This window comes from Pyxicephalus adspersus, chromosome 1, assembly GCF_032062135.1.
Source record: "Pyxicephalus adspersus chromosome 1, UCB_Pads_2.0, whole genome shotgun sequence".
NCBI classification, from domain to species: Eukaryota; Metazoa; Chordata; class Amphibia; order Anura; family Pyxicephalidae; genus Pyxicephalus; species Pyxicephalus adspersus.
Window position 1 is genome coordinate 146,401,749 of NC_092858.1, and position 18,900 is coordinate 146,420,648.

At 36.8% G+C, this 18,900-nt stretch overlaps 1 protein-coding gene across 2 annotated transcripts in view; it reads left to right on the forward strand.

Annotated features, from left to right (window-relative positions):
• Positions 1-18,900, forward strand: part of SUPT6H (SPT6 homolog, histone chaperone and transcription elongation factor) — a 29,402-nt gene that overhangs the window by 7,906 nt on the left and 2,596 nt on the right. The window contains exons 2-37 of one of the 2 annotated variants that reach the window (XM_072430204.1): positions 329-404; positions 1,780-1,901; positions 2,721-2,885; positions 2,972-3,042; positions 3,141-3,333; positions 3,430-3,514; positions 3,673-3,943; positions 4,374-4,475; positions 4,741-4,857; positions 5,591-5,680; positions 6,098-6,240; positions 6,561-6,706; positions 7,010-7,108; positions 7,950-8,079; positions 8,273-8,423; positions 8,539-8,693; positions 8,865-9,060; positions 9,191-9,330; positions 9,418-9,535; positions 9,615-9,691; positions 11,001-11,136; positions 11,317-11,454; positions 11,544-11,711; positions 11,853-11,980; positions 12,458-12,665; positions 13,461-13,608; positions 13,743-13,885; positions 13,970-14,110; positions 14,195-14,390; positions 14,885-15,123; positions 15,503-15,616; positions 16,966-17,090; positions 17,180-17,292; positions 17,479-17,556; positions 17,645-17,814; positions 18,191-18,390. In XM_072430204.1, the coding sequence (XP_072286305.1) occupies positions 1,796-1,901; positions 2,721-2,885; positions 2,972-3,042; positions 3,141-3,333; positions 3,430-3,514; positions 3,673-3,943; positions 4,374-4,475; positions 4,741-4,857; positions 5,591-5,680; positions 6,098-6,240; positions 6,561-6,706; positions 7,010-7,108; positions 7,950-8,079; positions 8,273-8,423; positions 8,539-8,693; positions 8,865-9,060; positions 9,191-9,330; positions 9,418-9,535; positions 9,615-9,691; positions 11,001-11,136; positions 11,317-11,454; positions 11,544-11,711; positions 11,853-11,980; positions 12,458-12,665; positions 13,461-13,608; positions 13,743-13,885; positions 13,970-14,110; positions 14,195-14,390; positions 14,885-15,123; positions 15,503-15,616; positions 16,966-17,090; positions 17,180-17,292; positions 17,479-17,556; positions 17,645-17,814; positions 18,191-18,390 (5,000 nt within the window). In that variant the 5' untranslated portion in view covers positions 329-404; positions 1,780-1,795. The remainder of the gene's footprint in view (positions 1-328; positions 405-1,779; positions 1,902-2,720; positions 2,886-2,971; positions 3,043-3,140; positions 3,334-3,429; positions 3,515-3,672; positions 3,944-4,373; positions 4,476-4,740; positions 4,858-5,590; positions 5,681-6,097; positions 6,241-6,560; positions 6,707-7,009; positions 7,109-7,949; positions 8,080-8,272; positions 8,424-8,538; positions 8,694-8,864; positions 9,061-9,190; positions 9,331-9,417; positions 9,536-9,614; positions 9,692-11,000; positions 11,137-11,316; positions 11,455-11,543; positions 11,712-11,852; positions 11,981-12,457; positions 12,666-13,460; positions 13,609-13,742; positions 13,886-13,969; positions 14,111-14,194; positions 14,391-14,884; positions 15,124-15,502; positions 15,617-16,965; positions 17,091-17,179; positions 17,293-17,478; positions 17,557-17,644; positions 17,815-18,190; positions 18,391-18,900) is intronic. The other variant, XM_072430196.1, reaches the window with a different exon arrangement.

Below are 18,900 nucleotides of genomic sequence, written 5' to 3' on the forward strand. Positions count from 1 at the left end.
TATATATTTATATATACATACACATGCCGTCTTGTCATGCAGCAATAGTTCCTGGCGTAAATGCGCTACAACCTCACTGCCAATGTGAAATCGGCCTAAATGTCACAATGCTGATCTCTCTGCTTTGACAGTCTCACCCTCAGAGGTGGGCCAGACCATACCCAGCCTCCCACCCCAAGGCATGGCCATCGCCTTTTGTATAGGTAGCTCGCTAATTTATAGCTCTGAGTTCAGCAACCTCTGATGTTAGATGCTGCCTTCATGTTAATGTATTCTGGAGCATACAGCTGACTGCTGCATCCACATGCTTTTGTCCCTCCCTCATTAGATACTCTGATCTAACTATACCAAACATCTCACCACTGAGAGACAATATCCATCGGACCACACCGGTCACTGTGCAGGTAAGAGAGGCTGCTGGAAGTAGTGATTCTGTTTTCAGTGCCGATATACACAAATCCCACTATTTGTTTTATTAATACAAGTTTAGTCAGCTATATTAGTTTTATTCCGCTACCCCTTTGTAGGTCTTGTGCACCTTATGTTTTTTTTGTTTTGTTTATTCACCTTGGATGACAGTGTTCCCAGGTTTACATATAGCAATCGAATCATTTGGACCTATATAATGAGAGATTCTCTGAGCAGCTGATGCTTCTGTTTTTTGTTTGATGTAATTGCTTAGATTGCAGTATACATGTGATAACTTCTCATACTACAGGAATCCTGTGTATCTTCTTTTCTCTTGTTAATAAGAGTGTTATATTTATATACACATTTATCGTACAAAATAGCTTAAAGTTGGATGTCTGTTGAAGCAGTGAATACACCAACAAGTTGCTTTACATTGCCACCTAATACAATTGACAGTTTTTTTTAAGGCTGGTTGTCAGTATATACTAATTATTTGTTCTATAAATAGTTCTTTTTTTCTTGTTAACATGGATGTTAGGCACAAGTGGGTAATTTAGATGTTGCAATCTGGTTTTATATACTTTCTACAATTTCTTTGAAATTTATGAATCTTTCTGCACTGAAAACACCAGTGTAGATTCTAAAATATTTAAAATACATACGTTATACACTGCATGGTTGAAATGTCTGTAAGGCTACATACACACGTTAGATGATTCTTGGCTGATCCAATGAAAATCTGGCGTGTGTACAGCGCTTGTCCATGGATCCGTCATGGCGGATCCATAAACAATTGTAATGAAAGTGAAGGGGAGGCAGCGCAGCGGGGTGATGCTCTGTCGCTCTCCCCCTTCAGTCCCCGTAGAGCAGGATGGTGGTGTATGTACAGCACTCGTTCATGCATCGTGCAGTGTTTTCTTGTTGGAAAAGATCATGAAAGATCCTTTCCAATGACAATTATGTGTACACAGCCTAAGCCAGATTGTGAGTGTGGTTGGTTCTGCTTTGGTTAGCTTACATCGTTGATTTCAGTTTGATTATATGACCTCACGGTATCAATACTACAATGTATAAGTAATTGTAGTGATGTGCTGCCTTAGTTAGATACAAAAGACCTGTAGCTACAACTTTAAATGGACAGGCTGCAGCAGTCGGCGAGTAAAGTCACTACCATTCCTTATAGTATAACCATTAAAATAAATAATTTTTTTCATCTCCATGTATATAAATGCAACTAGAATTTATTACCAATATGTGTGCTGTCCAACTATTTATGTGCTGGGTCCATAATTAAGCATTAAATTGAGCTTTGCATTTCTAACATACAAATAATTATCAGTGTTTCTATATTTTATTTTCAAATACCAGAACTGCTGAAATAATCATGTCTGACTTTGTGGAGAGTGAAGCTGAGGAGTCTGAGGAAGAATACACCGAGGATGGTGATGTGGTACAGAGGACTAACAAGAAATTTGTAGAAGAAGATGATGGTGAGTTTTAGATCTTAGATAATAGTTTATCCAACAGGGTAATGTTGTGGAAGTAGGTGCAGGTTGTCGATTGTAATATTTTGTGGGTTTGAAATTTCTAACATTAGATTTTTATACTTCAGTGGTGAGCAACAATTACAATTTACCAGTTATCCATCTGAGGGGTGAATTACTTCCTGTTGTGTGCATCTTCCGTCAGCAGTGCTCTCCCCCACCTCACATATGCAGAGCAGTGGTGAAAAATAGCTACATGTTTTACGCTGGTCCCACAATCCTCCTTTTTACAGATATCACAGGCGTTTAAATGTGATGTTACATGCAAGCACCTGAAATGGATGGTAGAAGAGGTAGATTGGTGGGTACCAGCACACCAGAAAAGATAGCCATGTTTTGTTGCTGCTCTGCAGCTCTTTTAGTTAATCATCGGTTCTTTTAAATTACAGAACACGCCTAATGCTATTTTAAATGTGAAGAAATGTGTGAAAAATAAACAGATTATTTGCTTGTTCAGGCCTAGTGCTTGTCTGGAAATGACTCTGCAGGGGGTGTTGAAACTAAGTAACGTCTCAGAAGTACGACTAGGACGATATAAAAGGAGCTTTGTGTTTTAGTAGAAGTCTGGATATGGGAAAGTGTAGAGTGTGGACAATGCAAAGTGTACTGAGTTTAAGAATAATCCAAATCTGCTTTGGGGATCAAGTTATGAATATATTACATAGCAAAGAAATACAAAATAAGTAATTGTGTTCAGATAAACCCCTATTGTTACAACATTTTATGGTTGCTAATTTATTTTCACAATTTTTCTTTTTTACTTAGATGAAGAAGAGGAGGAGGAAAACCCAGAGGATCAAGATGAACAAGGAAATTTGCGGGGTTTTATTAATGATGACGAAGATGATGAGGAAGAAGAGGAGGAGGATGATGACAGAAGTGGCTCGGAAGGGTCAGAGGATGAAGTTGGTCACAAGCCAAAGAAGCGATGTGAGTCATTATTCTAAAATACATAAGATTTATTTAATTTAATTATGGTGACCTTTTTATCAATATCGCTTCCTCTGAATTTGCAGCATTTGATGACAGGCTGGAAGATGATGATTTTGATCTAATTGAGGAAAACTTGGGGGTTAAAGTCAAACGGGTAAGTAGGATAAGAAGAATTTTTTTGTACTTCAAGTACCTTTGTTCCCAAATATTTGCAGTCAATGTGTATTTAATGGCTTTCTACCAAAAAAACAGCAAAAGTTCAGACGTGTGCGCAAGATGTCTGATGATGAGGATGAGGAGGAAGATGCAGGAAAGGAGGAGCATGAAAAAGAGGCCATTGCAGAGGAAATCTTTCAGGATGGAGAAGATGAGGACAGGCATGAATCTGCTGACCAGCCAGTTATAGAAGGAGAAGTTGAGGAAGAGGAGGAGGATGAGGAGTCCGGTAAGGATTTCTAAAAAGCACTTTCTGATGGTAATTTGTAGGACAAAAGTTTTGTTAAGACCAGACTTGTTATGGTAATGTCTTGTTTCTTTGCAGACATTGATGACTTCATTGTTGATGATGATGGTCAGCCATTAAAAAAACCTAAGTGGAGAAAGAAGCTTCCAGGATATACTGATGCGTAAGTTTTGGAACTATAATCTGTAATGTTGTAAAGGATGCCTTTTGGTGACTCAGGCATTTTGTATAGTCACAGTATTTAAATGGTATTATAGCCAAATGCACCAGTAGGCTTATTACTACTTTGCACTTTAACATTTTTTTTTTTAAACCCCCTAGTGCTTTACAGGAAGCTCAGGAGATTTTTGGTGTGGACTTTGATTTTGAAGATATTGAAAAGTACAATGAAGAGGATGAAGAGATGGAGGAGTATGAATATGAGGATGAGGAAGCAGATGGAGAGATCCGTGTCCGTCCCAAGAAAACTGCCAAAAAACGTGTGAGCAGGCGAAGCATTTTTGAAATCTATGAACCCAGTGAACTGGAGAGTAGCCACCTGACAGATCAAGACAATGAGATCCGAACAACAGATCTACCAGAAAGATTCCAGGTTTGTACTGCATGCGTTCGTCTTGATTTGGCATGTTCAGTTGACATTCTAAAATGAATTTACTTTTTCATGTTTACAACCACAAGCTTAAAAAATATGTTAACTTTAATGTTCACAAAACTCAGTGTACTTTACTGTTTTGTTCAGTATCCCATAGGTCTCCAGTGCTCCTGAAAAATCTTTTTTGAGGACATGCTAGGCACAGAAGTCAAATTTGTATTAATGTAAAACTAAAAAGTAATATCAGTTCAAGCCAAAGCTGAATGATAATGAACATATCTAAAATCCTTTTAGGTTCCCCTAAATTTATGTCATGAATCAAAAGGTGTGTCACCCTGTTACTGGCAAACAATACTGACTATTGTGGTTGTGTAACATTTATAACTAGCTAGCTCAGGATATCTGTATAATATTTGTGTGTTTTTTGTAGTTACGTACCATTCCTGTCAAATCTGCTGAAGATGATGAGTTAGAGGAAGAGGCTGAATGGATTTACAGAAATGCTTTTTCTACGCCAACAATCTCTCAACAGGTAACACACCTGCCTGTGAATTGTCAGTTTTGTAACTTCTTTTGTTTTTGTTCTGTTTTGTTTTCACTTTCTAATTCCTGATTTCTTATCCATGTCCTTTTAACCATAATAAAAGTGTTGTTGCTGTGTGAAAGCTTTTATTTAAATCTTGGGAACAAAAAATGGTAAAGAACTTCAGATAAATATGTCTTGTACAGTACCAAACTAATATTGTAGGTTTCAATACCTTTTATGTTTTCTTAAAAAGTGTTTTTACTTTTCATAGGAGAGCTGGGATTACCTGGAGCGTGGTCAAGTTGCTACCAGTTTTAGCCGCAAAGGACCTAGCACAATACAGAAAATTAGAGAAGCACTTAACTTTATGAGAAATCAGCACTTTGAGGTATGTGGCCACCTTTTTACTAAACCATCTTGCTATTCCTGGTCTATTTCCTGGCTGCTGTCATATGTTAACAAAGTTATAAACTTTGAAACTTATGAAAAACAATCCTTATGAAGGTCCCCCCCCTCCCCAATTAAATCTATATGGAATACTCAGATCTGAGTAGTACTTTATTTTCATCACTCAATAAATCATTAAAGCATAAAAAATTGTGAGCAGACAGGTTCTTGTTGATGTCCCTTATGCAACATACTTGCCTGTTTGCAATTTAAGTACTCTCGCCCTCTCTCCATCTTGGGTGCCGGCATCTTGGTACTCTTTCAGGTTTAGGTTTAAGATTGGCCAGGCCAAAATGATGTAACTTCCAAGCAGGCACGCAGTAGTTATTTCTGTAATTCATGCACAGCTCTGTACGTTTCAGAAAAGATGGTAAACGGGCAGGCAAGTATGTTATAAGGACCATTGCCTGTATCTTCTGCAACAAAGAACCTTTCTGCTTGCCATTTCTTATTTAAAGTATATTTTCATTTTAGTGCCTTGAAAACAAGTGATGTTTAACTAGTTTAATTATTTAAGATTGTATTACCTTTTGGTCTAGTACTTTATGCACTGCTTGGTCCCATGTCACTAGACTTGTGAAATATCTTCTAATTATTTCAGTGATGTATTTGTTTCTTTTACTTGGCTGGTAGGTACTCTTATCTTAACAGTAACATTGTATGTCTTCCTCTAGGTGCCCTTTATTGCATTTTACAGAAAAGAGTACGTGGAACCAGAGCTCAATATTAATGATTTGTGGCGTGTTTGGCAATGGGATGAAAAGGTAAAATATTTACCTTGATAATCAGATTTGTCCTGTTCTGCTGTTCATAATATAATTGGTCAATCTTTGTTTTGAAAACATTAAAATAACATTTGATTTTGATGTGCTTTTAAAAAATACCAGTTGCTGGTTTTCATGCTGATCAAATAGCTTCGGTGTCTCTAGTGGTGTCATAAATTGGAAAATGAGCTCCGACTGCGTATATTCAATATAATGTTGCGTAGTTGTTTTATAGCTTTTACTTCTTTTCTTTAATCTCTCGATGCTTTGCAAGCTTTATTCGTGATATTTATAGAGTTATCCAGCATGTAAATACCTCTGAAACAATGCTTTTTCTGCTATTAGTGCTAAATTATAAATTTAGGTTTGTTAACTTGTCCAACTAACTTTTTTTTCTCCTTAATATCTTTTCTATAGTGGACCCAGCTTAGAATGAGAAAGCAGAATCTTATGCGTCTGTTTCAAAAAATGCAGGCTTATCAATATGAGCAGATTGCTGCCGATCCAGATAAGCCACTTTCTGATGAGATAAGACCTCTGGATACTGCAGACATGGAAAGGTAACTGCTGGATGCTTATTGTGTATGCAGAATGAAAAACTATCCTCTTCTTTAAGAAAGATACCGCTTATAACCTTTTAAAGCTTACCTGCTTAAAAATAGTAAGCTTTAAGATGGTATATGTAAAGCAATTTTAGGCTTGATGTTTTGACTTGATGGCAACCAATGTGCAGAAGGCATCTCCTCTTTGGGTAACATAAATTAAATGTTACTTTCTGTCTTATAGCCAAACATTCAGAGAATTGCATGTAGTGTGTTTATACTTCTATGTGTTTTGCTTGTGTTAGTTTTAATTGTAGGTTATATTGTTATTTATGTAGGCTAAAAGATGTCCGATCAATGGATGAATTAAAGGATGTGTACAACCACTTCTTACTGTACTATGGTAGAGACATTCCAAAAATGCAAAATTCATCCAAATCAAATCAGAAGAAGATGAAACGCATCCCCGAAGGAGATGAGGAAGGTTTGTATTTGATAACTATATCTAGGGCTCCTGTGACCATACTTAAAATTATCATGAAAAGCCATCCTTTGTCAGTACCACAGTCTGTAAAGTTACGTACCTTAAGTTACAGCTTCAGTAATACAGAAAATAAAGACTTTTGGACTGATTTTTAAGAACACTTTTGGAAAGATTAAAGTAGTATATCAAAGATTAAACCTTGTTTACCAAGTTTTATGTAAAAGAATCGAGAAATGTGTGTATTTTTTACCCCTGCCTTGTAACATTAAAAAAGTTAACTTAAACATTGTAAATGATTTCCAGGGGCTGAACCTGCAGCACAAGAGGAGGAGCAGAAGGGACCAGAGTTAAAACAGGCTTCTCGTAGAGACATGTATTCTATCTGTCAAGGAGCTGGTCTTGGTAAGTGTCCCAACATTGAATTGCAAGCATTTCAAAACTCTTTTTCCCAGTATTTGTTTTAACGCACTAATCCCAAAGGCTTGCAGTCTACTGCACACTTTTCCACAGAAATAGAGCCATTATCAGATATAAATAATTTTAGCAACCGCTTCTGGAAGAAAGCCTGAGTATCCAAAACAAATCAATGCAGTCATAGTTAACACACACATAAAGCCCTGGTGAGAACCAAGTCCAGAGCCTTATCTTTGCAAATGCTCAGTGCTAATAAATTAACTGTTTTGCCAGGTATTTACCAAGGAACATTCATTGGTCCAGTATGCCAAACTAAAAGCCAAAATTGAACAAGACATTTTCTAGTGGAATTGGAGTAGATAAGCAAATACAGAGTGCAGAATTAAAGTGATAGAATATATGTTTAATAGGTCAAATGTGCTTGCATATGGCATTAAAGCTATTTTCTTCTGAATGTCTGTATTCATCCAGTGGCATGTGACTCCCAAAGTTGAAAGAACAATAGATAACAGACTGCATTTAGTGTAAACCATGTATCTGCATGAAGAGAGGCAAGACAGTCACAGGCAGTAGGTGGTGAGCAATTATAAGACCATTGTTGCTAATGGCAAAAAAAACAATGCTTTTCTTTTATTTAGTGTTTGGTTACAATGATAATATGTATCATTAAACTAATTACATTTTTAATTGCTTTGTTTTGGGGTTTAGTTAGGCTTTGTTTTTGGTGCTATGTCTTTATTTACTGCTATCCTTGAATTTAGGATGCTTTTCATCAAAGTACACATTTCTATAATTTACTAAGCACATTATGTCTTATGAAATATTACAGATGGCTTGGCAAAGAAATTTGGTTTGACACCAGAGCAGTTTGGAGAAAATTTGCGAGACAGTTATCAGAGGCATGAGACTGAGCAGTTTCCAGCTGAACCCCAGGAACTTGCCAAAGATTATGTGTGCAGGTTTGTCCAGGCTTTTGTTTACATGCATATAAACATCTGTTCAAAGTGTTATTCATAATCAAATCTAAATGACCTCCATCCTGCAATCTACAAAGACTTTGGTAGTTGACAGAACTCTATCAAGTCGAGTTATCCATGTCTTTATCAAGTTTAGTCTTTTTATGTTTATTTTGTTGATATTTTTTTTTTACAGTCAGTTCACAACATCTGAGGCAGTTCTGGAAGGGGCGCGGTATATGGTTGCACTGCAGATTGCTAGAGAACCTTTGGTTAGGCAAGTCTTGAGACAGACCTTCCAGGAGCGGGGCAAAATCAACATTGTGCCAACCAAGAAAGGCAGAAAGGTAAGTGCTTGGTTTATGACTATATTGTTTACAAATAATATTTCTATCTTATGTTCACTGCAAGACTCAACCATAACTTTGGTTAATTGTGTTCATTCTGTTTTCATATGTGCAGGAAGTAGATGAAGCCCATTTTGCTTATGCTTTCAAGTATCTAAAAAATAAACCTGTAAAAGAGCTTCGGGATGATCAGTTTCTCAAGATGTGCATTGCAGAAGATGAGGGTTTAATTACTATTGAAATCAGCATTGATATGAAGGATGTTGAGGGGTAAGAATGGAATATTTGTCATGGTGGGAAGATTATTTTGCTTTGTTTTAAGCCAACTGTTTTTTTCTGTTTATATGAAACTTGTCTTGGTTGTATTTATAATTATAGTAAGTATAAATTACATTGGTGATGTTGCAAATTAAAGTGAATTTTTTCTTCCATGTTTTACAGCTATGGAAATGAGCAGACCTATTTTGAGGAGATCAAGCAGTTCTATTACAGAGATGAGTTCAGCCACCAGGTTCAGGAGTGGAACAGACAGCGCACACTGGCCATTGAAAGGGCTTTAAAGCAGTTTCTCTACCCACAAATGGGCAAAGAGCTGAAAAGTAAACTTCTTCTGGAAGCCAAGGAATATGTTATTAAGGTGCGCAAGACTAAATTTAAAACCTTTACTAATGTTCTGGTGAAAAAGCTTTATGGTTTGAAATATTTAATATCTGAGACAAGCATATGATTCTGTGCAGTGTATAATATATTCTTTTTCTTTTTATCAGGCATGTAGCCGTAAAATGTGCAACTGGTTGAAGGTAGCCCCATATCGGCCAGATCAGCAAGTGGAGGAAGATGACGATTTTATGGAGGAGAAACAGGGAAAAGGAATCCGTGTGCTGGGCATAGCTTATTCTTCAGCAAGGTACTGTATATATAACTATTGTTTTGTGTGTTTTTTTTTTTTTTTTTTTTTTTTCTCTTTACCTTACCATTTTTTTATGTTTTCCAGAGACCACCCTGTTTTTTGCTCCCTAATTAATGGAGAAGGTGAGGTCACAGACTTCCTGCGTTTGCCTCACTTTACAAAGCGGAAAAATGCTTGGAGGGAAGAGGAAAGGGAGCGTAAGGTTGGTATTGGCTTTGTCAGTAATAACTAATGTAGAAGAATGTAATTTTGTGCTAATAATGTCATCTCATATCCTTCAGACTCAGGACATGGAAAACCTAAAAAAGTTTTTGATCAGCAAGAAACCTCACGTTGTTGCCATTGCCAGTGAAAATCGGTAAGGTTGTTTTTTTTATGTAAACTACCTTTTTGTCTGCAATATTTCTCAAAATATTTGTTGACACAAATTACTGGGGTGTTGGTTACAAGATTTATGAATTACACTGTTCCGTTTGGGACTCTTCTTTCGGGTTGCAGCATTTTTTTTCCTGGCTCCCAGCAGTGACACAAATCCACCAAAATATTTTCTGATATCCTCACCTCCCTGTACTCCTTGATATGCCTCAGTTACTCCCCTCAAAAGCCCTCAGCCCTGATGCAAAAGATGGGTTTGCTTTTGGATTTGTTATGCAAATACTAAAATGCTCTTTTATGTTAGTATCAGTCTTGAGAAGTAGACATTCCTAGGCAGGCTGTATTTGTATGCGGACTATCTTAGTAACGCCCACATGTGATATAATAAACATCATAATTCAAAGATTTTATCAAAAAATGTCACTAACACATAAAACTTAAATTAAAATCGCCCACACAACATTCAGGATATTCCTGTCAGGGTCTTCCTACATGAGTGTTCCCTATAGATTTCTTCACGTTCCACAAACTAATTCCACTTTTTTAGGAACAAGACAGAAATATCTTTTGTTTGAAGCATGCGGGATCTCGTCTACAATAGGTGGTGACGGACAGAGGCAACGGAGATTGAAGCGTTTCTCGGCTATAAATCAACTACTTTCAGAGGTCATCTTCACAACTATTCTGTGCTAATTCATTTATCTGCATTCATCCACTATCTATGATGAACCATTATGGCATCACTTGTATCCACATCATTTTGCATTGATAACGTACTTATCTATCTTTTACTGTGCTGTCAGTTTCAGCTACTGTGCTGCCTTTACCCTGTCCGCATGCTTTCACAACCGCACAGAATAGTTGTTAAGATTACCTCTGAAAGTCGGAGAAGTTGGATTATGATGTTGCATTAGGGTTGTGGCCTGGATATATGAAATAGGTTGGATAACATACTACTATTATTAATGCCCACATGTGATGCTGAACCAAGGCTGGGGAGGACAGGGCCAGCTGATGTTGGATGTTCTTAAGCCAAGAGCCATATGATGTGCTATTGCTTTTGAACACTTTGCGGGAAGCTTATTGTATGCATGGAATTCAGAGTAAGCAAGAGGAAGCCTGTACAACTGCTCAAGACAGAAGCATAAACATTCTGAATAATGTTGCTTTACTGTGTCTTAATGTGTAACTATATCTGTTATTTTATTCTTATTTACAATTGTTTGATTTCTTGATTCTGATTTAGCTTGAAGATTAACAATGTTCAATTGTTTCCATCATATTTTCTCTAGAGATGCACAGATGATGATTGACGATGTTAAACGTATTGTTCATGAGCTGGAGCAAGCACAGCAGATGTCTTCTATTGGGGTGGAGATGGTTGATAACGAGTTGGCTGTTTTGTATATGAACAGTAAAAAATCCGAGGTGTGTATGAAACCAGAGACATCAGGGAAAATCATTTTTGTTGCTTTAGGTGTGAAGGTAACAGCCTTCTGTTGACTACTGCTTTTCTTTTGTTCTCATTTTCTTTTTATGGTTTACAGATATAAGATTAGGTTTACTAGTTCATAACTTAGGTTTGATTTTCACCACCTCTCCCCACAGAGTGATTTCCGGGACTATCCCCCTGTTTTACGCCAGGCGGTTTCCATTGCACGCCGTGTCCAGGACCCTTTGATTGAATTTTCTCAAGTCTGCAGCACTGATGAAGATATCCTCTGTCTGAAATTTCACCCGTTGCAGGTACTTTCTCCCTCTACTTCCAGTCTTGTTGGTTTTTGTTTACTTTTATTGTCATAACTTGAGTATATTTATATTTTTTTCTTTCATAGGATCATGTGGTGAAAGAAGAACTGCTGAATGCCCTGTACTGTGAATTCATTAATAGAGTAAATGAGGTGGGAGTGGATGTTAACAGAGCTATTGCTCACCCGTACACACAGTCCCTCATCCAGTATGTGTGTGGACTTGGACCACGTAAAGGCACTCATTTACTGAAGGCAAGTAGAGTTATGTTTTTGTGGCTGTTTACGAATCTGTGAATTCCTGGATGTTCATTGAGGGAGACATCACATTCATTTCATATTTGGTACTCTACCTGTTACCGCTTTCCCTAATGTGTTTTTTTTTTTCCCATTCAGATTCTCAAGCAAAACAATACACGTCTTGAAAATCGTACCCAACTCGTTACTATGTGTCATATGGGTCCCAAAGTTTTTATCAACTGTGCTGGTTTTATCAAGATTGACACAAACTCTCTTGGGGATAGGTTTGTATCCAATTTGTTGGTAACTGAACGGTTTGAAGTATATCTAAACTACAGAATTGGACTGGTTAGGTAACAGGACAGATATTACCTGTCATGTGTTTTCATTCATTTATGTGGGCTGCTGTCCAGAAGAAAGCAGGTGTTAGTTTTTGTACTGCACAAATATGCCTGTTCAACAACTGCCATTTGGATCTAGTTGTTAGCTTTATATCAGCAGGTTGTTGTCATTATAGTTTCCTTTAAAACCTCAATCTATAAGGTAGAAAAGTGTCCTAAATTATTATGACAGCATCTTTCAATAGGTTTTAACAAAACTTGAAATTTTGGCCAGGAAAACTGTTTTAGTTGTAAGAAATTATGTAAGATCTGAAATTAGAAATGTTTCTTTAGTGATTTGGGACTTGGGACTGAATTATTAAAAAATATGGGATTTGCGCATTTCTTCTAGCATCCTAATAAAGGTTTTCCTCATTCTAGTACGGATTCCTATATTGAAGTATTGGATGGCTCACGAGTGCACCCTGAAACATACGAGTGGGCCCGCAAAATGGCAGTAGATGCTTTAGAGTACGATGAGTCTGCTGAAGATGCCAACCCTGCAGGAGCACTAGAGGAGATTCTAGAAAATCCAGAAAGACTAAAGGATCTGGATTTGGATGCATTTGCTGAAGAACTTGAAAGACAGGTGCATTTTTTGTTTTGTCTGCCCTTTGTATTTAGAAGTGTTTGTAAGCCATTCTCTTCCTTGCTTTCTTTTGATTTAATTATCCTATGAAAAAGTTTTGTATATCTATTTGATATGCACAAAATACCAGATTATCTTGCCAGAAACTGATCACTTCATTCACATTCTGCCTTTCCTGTCCTTTCATCAGTTTTCAGTCTTATCAGACCTGCCAAGTTCCCTCTGTGGACTGCAGAACCTCCACCCTTCTATTTTACGGCTTTGAGACAAAATGTTCTGCAATTTTAACACATGGTTCTAGGGTCCGGACATTAGTTTATCTGTACATTCTATAAGGACAAAGAAAAAAAACACACGTAAAGTGTTCTACCGGAACTGAATTTGGAGAGCAAAGAAATATAAGCACAGTGTAATGCTGATACAAGTTAATATTTATAAACATTCGTAAGTTTGCATTTAGATCTTAATGTAATACTTTGAGTTGGCTTAAATTTGAGATGAGACCACAATGGCTACGTCGCATTAAAATTTATTTACTACAAGACCCCGGTATATTAAAACATTGACATGCGGATAGGATACTATAGGGTACTTTTCAATGCAGCCTGCAGTAGTGTAGCCAATTATTGTTCAGTTTTCTCAATGTAGTAGGGTCTTCAGAATGCACCACCGCTTTTTATTATATATCTCTTCTCCTTTTTTTTTTTTTTTTTCAATTTCTTTGATTCTTGAACTTGCTTAAAAATATTACGCAACATGTTTAATCCCATGTATGACTTTTTTTTTTCTTTCCAGGGTTATGGTGATAAACATATCACATTATATGATATTCGAGCTGAGCTTAGCTGTCGTTACAAGGACCTTCGAACACCTTACAGGTCACCTAACCCCGAGGAAGTCTTTAACATCCTAACCAGAGAAACACCAGAGACTTTCTACATAGGTATTTGCCTTATTCCCCTAAATTTCATCCTACTTCTTGCACATTTGGAAAAATAATATTCTGGTAATGATTGTTTTTATTGGCCAACTAACATGCCTCATTTTCCTGAGCCATATTTTTTTTTTTTTTTACAGGTAAATTGATCACTTGTAATGTGACTGGTATTGCACACAGACGACCCCAAGGAGAAAGTTATGACCAAGCTATCAGAAATGATGAGACTGGCCTTTGGCAGTGTCCATTTTGCCAACAAGATAATTTCCCAGAGCTTAGTGAGGTATACAGTACAAAATGAACAATAAAGGCAATGTTTGCAAGTAATCTTTTTTTGTATTAATCAAGTTACCATTTTGTGTTGTAGGTATGGAATCATTTTGACAGTGGCTCTTGTCCTGGTCAAGCTATTGGTGTTAAAACCCGGCTGGACAATGGTGTGACTGGCTTCATTCCAACCAAGTTTATTAGTGATAAAGTAGTAAAACGACCTGAAGAAAGAGTAAAGGTATGTGATGGCATTGTGGAGGCTGGTTTTGTATCAATTATGTTAAAGGACAAGTCCGATATCGTTATAACCTTTTTATTGTAGGTGGGCATGACTGTCCATTGTCGGATAATGAAAATCAACATTGAGAAATTTAGTGTGGATATGACATGCCGAACCTCAGACTTAATGGACAAGAACAATGAGTGGAAGTTACCCAAAGACACATACTATGATTTTGATACAGAGGCTGCACATATCAAACAAGATGAAGATCTGAAGAAGAAACAGCAGCGTACAAGTGAGTAAGCTCCTGGCTACTAGCATGCTAAAGTAGAACTACTTGATTTGGAAGACATAGTTTGAGGTTGTAGAAGTTCACTGTATGTGTTTGATTAGTTTTTCTACAAATTGGGGGAAGCAATTTGCATTGCTTACCATCTGGATGGGTGAAGATCTGCATCTTCTCTTTTTTTTTAATTTTCTGTTACTTACACATGTGCAGTAATAAGGCAATCCTATTTTAGATATGTATTGATTTTTCTTTGTTATTCCTCCTAGCTGGTGTAGGCCTAACTCCACATATAACGCAAATATCTTAACAGTTACTGTTAACTGTATTTGTTATATTATACATTGTAGCCAACTGTGTCCACCTTTTTAACTCTGTGACATGGTGATTACCCTAATGATTGAATTTTGTTAAGTACTTTGTTTTTTAGGAAAGTGTTTTTAGGCCTGTCATCTCCCAGCCATGGAACCCTAACTAATCTGCATTTTTGTGTGCATTTTCAGCTTACATAAAACGTGTCATTGCACATCCTGCTTTTCATAACATTAACTTTAAGCAAGCTGAAAAGATGATGGAGACAATGGACCAGGGAGATGTTGTTATCCGGCCAAGCAGTAAGGGGGAGAATCACCTAACTGTCACATGGAAGGTCAGCGATGGTATTTACCAACATGTGGATGTACGAGAGGAGGGGAAGGAGAATGCCTTCAGTCTGGGGTCAACGCTCTGGATTAACAATGAGGTATGAGGAAAATTGCTGCGTACATCCTATTAGGGTATATGTAGATTGGCTGCATTTATTTTGGAACTGTACTTTAAAAGCATAGATGATAGCACAGAGCTAGTGGTTTAGCTGAGCTCTTTTTTGTTTTTTTTTCTGTGGTGGTCTGTTTTAGTTGACATACTGACAAGCTTGCAAAAACATATATTTGCTAGAACAATTACACTCTTTACCTGCTGCTGTTAGTAGACAGAGCTGTCAGTTTATTTGTGCTTTAAAATAATAATATACATTAGTAAAGCATATTGGTTGACAGTTCCACCTTAAATTCTAAAGAAAAAGTATATCTTTTCTCTCTTCTTTTAATTGTACCTTTAATTCCTTTTTTTCTTCCTTGCAGGAATTTGAAGACTTGGATGAAATTATTGCTCGATTTGTGCAGCCCATGGCATCTTTCGCAAGAGATCTTATAAATCACAAATATTACCAAGACTGCAATCTTGGTGATAAAAAGGTACGTGTAGCCATACATTTAAATTTAGAACTGGTTTCTGGTTGTACATTACAAGTGTAAATGTAGTTGATGTAACTTATCTTGTTAGATTTTTTTTCCCCTTCCAAATGGCTAGAAACTTTGTTTTTTAAAAGCTTTATGTCATTGTGTGGGAGTCTCTGGGTTTCTTAAGTGATGAAGGGGTCAAAATGTTGTCAGGTTTTTATTGCAGTCTATTTGCCGATTTTAGAGACTTGCCCTTTCTATTTATCTTGGTGACAATCACTGGGACTGAGTTATAGGAAGAATCTTCCAGGGGATACTGTTTCATTTACAAGAATCGTTTTACCTCACCTTGGACATTAGCTTCCAATTCCTATTTTGTTTTTAGGACAGGAAATTATGGATAGAAATCTCAAATTGGACATGAATGTTTTTAACCATTCCCTACTATATCTTCTAAAGAAAAGAAGTTTTGAATGTAGATGCACTTCATCTGTAGGTTAATTGTAAAATATAATTTTAGTTTAAATGATGATTGTGCTTTTCTTTCTTTTTTCTGTAACTGTTCATTTGGCTTACAGGGAATATGTGTTGCTGCAGAAGCATTAAACCTGAAATCTTTTATGGTTACACTCCCTTGTGTGGGCTTTTGTCAACAGGAGTTATCTTCCTGCATTTGAAATGCAGGTTGTCAATATTTTTAATTGCACGTTATACGCAGCAGCTTTTGACCTGTGCTGTGTTTCTTTGTAGATCAAGTGCAGACCTTTCAGGAGTTTCATATTTCATTTCAACAGCTGCATGCATTTGAATGATAAGCTTGCCATTTGATACAAACCTTGTTTTCCCTTTTGACTGGGCATACTTAGGGCAGGAATTGTTCAGCTAGGTTGTATTTTGTTCCAGAAATAGCAAATCCCCCCCTATATGCTTGAAAGACAGATTAGCTTTGGCTGATGCAACATTGATAATAGGGTCATGAAAGGTTTTTTGTGTGTAGAGTATTAGACTTTGCTTTCCTAGTCTATGGAAATACAAACCTCACTTGTAGCAGGTCAGTAGCAATGAATCCTGAATGATATCGAGCATCTCGGACTAATGTCAGACTGATGCTGTTCACATATAGCCAAAGTCTGTTGTTACAAGCCCATAATGTTTTTGGAATATATTCTCCCAAATGTTTTATTCACACATGAGTTATATTATGTGTTCACATGTGCAGAGGTTTGCCGTGTTTTTGTTTTTTATTGATACTAATTGACATGAGCATGTTGACACGCTCGGACCATGAAAAGTTAGTTTTTTCTTCTGTTAATGCATGTCTATATATAATTTCTCATCTAACAGTTTGCATTGTCCATTTCTAGAAATTAGAAGAATTACTGATAAAAACCAAGAAAGAGAAACCTGCATTCATTCCATACTTCATCTCTGCTAGTAAGGATCTTCCAGGCAAGTTTTTGCTAGGATATCAGCCCAGAGCTAAGCCAAGGTGAGTTCTGTGATTGTGGATACCAACCAGTAAGAGTTCTTTTCCTTGTTCATAAATCTAATTCTTTCATCCTATGTGTTCTGTTGTAGAGTGGAGTATGTAACAGTAACACCTGAAGGTTTTAGATATAGAGGCCAGATATTTCCTACAGTCAATGGCCTTTTCCGATGGTTTAAAGACCACTATCAGGACCCTGTTCCAGGTGAGTGATATGTCTGTTTTTTAATGGCTAGGATGAAATTTGTGTAGTCGTTTAGCTCTGTATAACTGTGTGTGTTTGTCGTTTTATTTAATTTATTTACTTTAAACTAAATAAAGTAATTTAAAATATTTTAAAGTATGGCGTACCTTTAATAAACTTATGACACAAAATATATGTGTTTGACAGGTATTACCCCAAGTAGTAGCAGCAGAACTAGAACCCCGGCCTCTATGAGTGCCACGCCTGCCAATATTAATCTTGCAGGTAAGTGTCCATTCTTTAATTTGTAACTAATTACTTCAAACTTTTTTTTCATGACTGTTTTTGTAAATATTTTTCTTTTTGCTTTTAGATCTGACCCGTGCTGTGAATGCTCTTCCACAAAACATGACCTCCCAAATGTTTAATGCTATTGCTGCAGTTACTGGACATGGGCAGAATCCCAATGCCACACCAGCCCAATGGGCATCCAGTCAGTATGGTTATGGAGGAGGCAGTGGAGGTGGAAGCAGTGCTTACCATGTAAGTATCTCTTTTTATTCCAACACTGTTTTAATTTAGGTTTTGCTCAGAAGTTAGTAGTATTGAATGGTTTCTGATCAGTTTCTATAAACTGTTGAACAATTATTGCCCTATAACGACAATTGTAATGAAAAGCACATTACTCAGTCAGCTCCTGCCCAGTTCTTGGTTGGCCTTCCCTTTGGAAGGGAAGTATATGCAACCATTACACCTTATATACTACCTGGACTCTTAATATGTTATTTTGCCTTCTAGTTCTGGTAAAATTTTTAGTTGGAAACATTTTGCTTTTGTTTGGAATTATTTAGTTTTTTTCATATAAGGTTTTAACACGTTTACCCTGGAATACTCACCATTTTATTTTTTTTTTCTTTAGGTTTTTGCAACTCCAGCACAGCAGCCTATGGCTACACCTCTAATGACCCCAAGCTACTCTTATGCTACACCTAGCCAGCCTATTACAACACCACAGTACCATCAAATACCGCCAAGTGCAACACCAACCCCTGCCCCCACTCCTCAATCTTCTCATTCACAGAGTTCATCCTCAAGTTCCAGACATAGACAGCAGTCCAAGTAAGTGAAGCTTTTGTTTGTTCCTTATCAAATTAGATTTTTTTAAATTTTTTTCCTTTTTTTATTTTTTTAATCTGTTTGTTTAGATCTGCATTCATGTTTTCTGTTCTTTGCAAGATTTTATTTTTTAAGGAATTGCGTAGATTTGTAAATATGACCCTTAAATACCTGTGTCTTGGTAAACTGCTGTATAAGTGCTGCAAACCCAGTTAGTTACAAAAGTGTTCGCCATTGAATTGGGGGAAAAAAATGGTTATTGTTTCCCCCATTAAGAAAATCTGATGTTTTCCTTCATAGTAAACCCCTTCCTGCCCTCCTTTGCCTCCTTGTTTGCATTAGGAATTGTACATTGGTTTGGAGGAGATCTGTTTTCCTATGATACATTTACCACTTTTTGGAATAAGCAAGGTTTTTTACTGATTATGTTAAGGCACCAGGAGCAGTTGCATAACCAAAGATATGTTTTAAGGTCTATCTTTGCTACTTCCAGCTAAGATTTATACAAGTAGA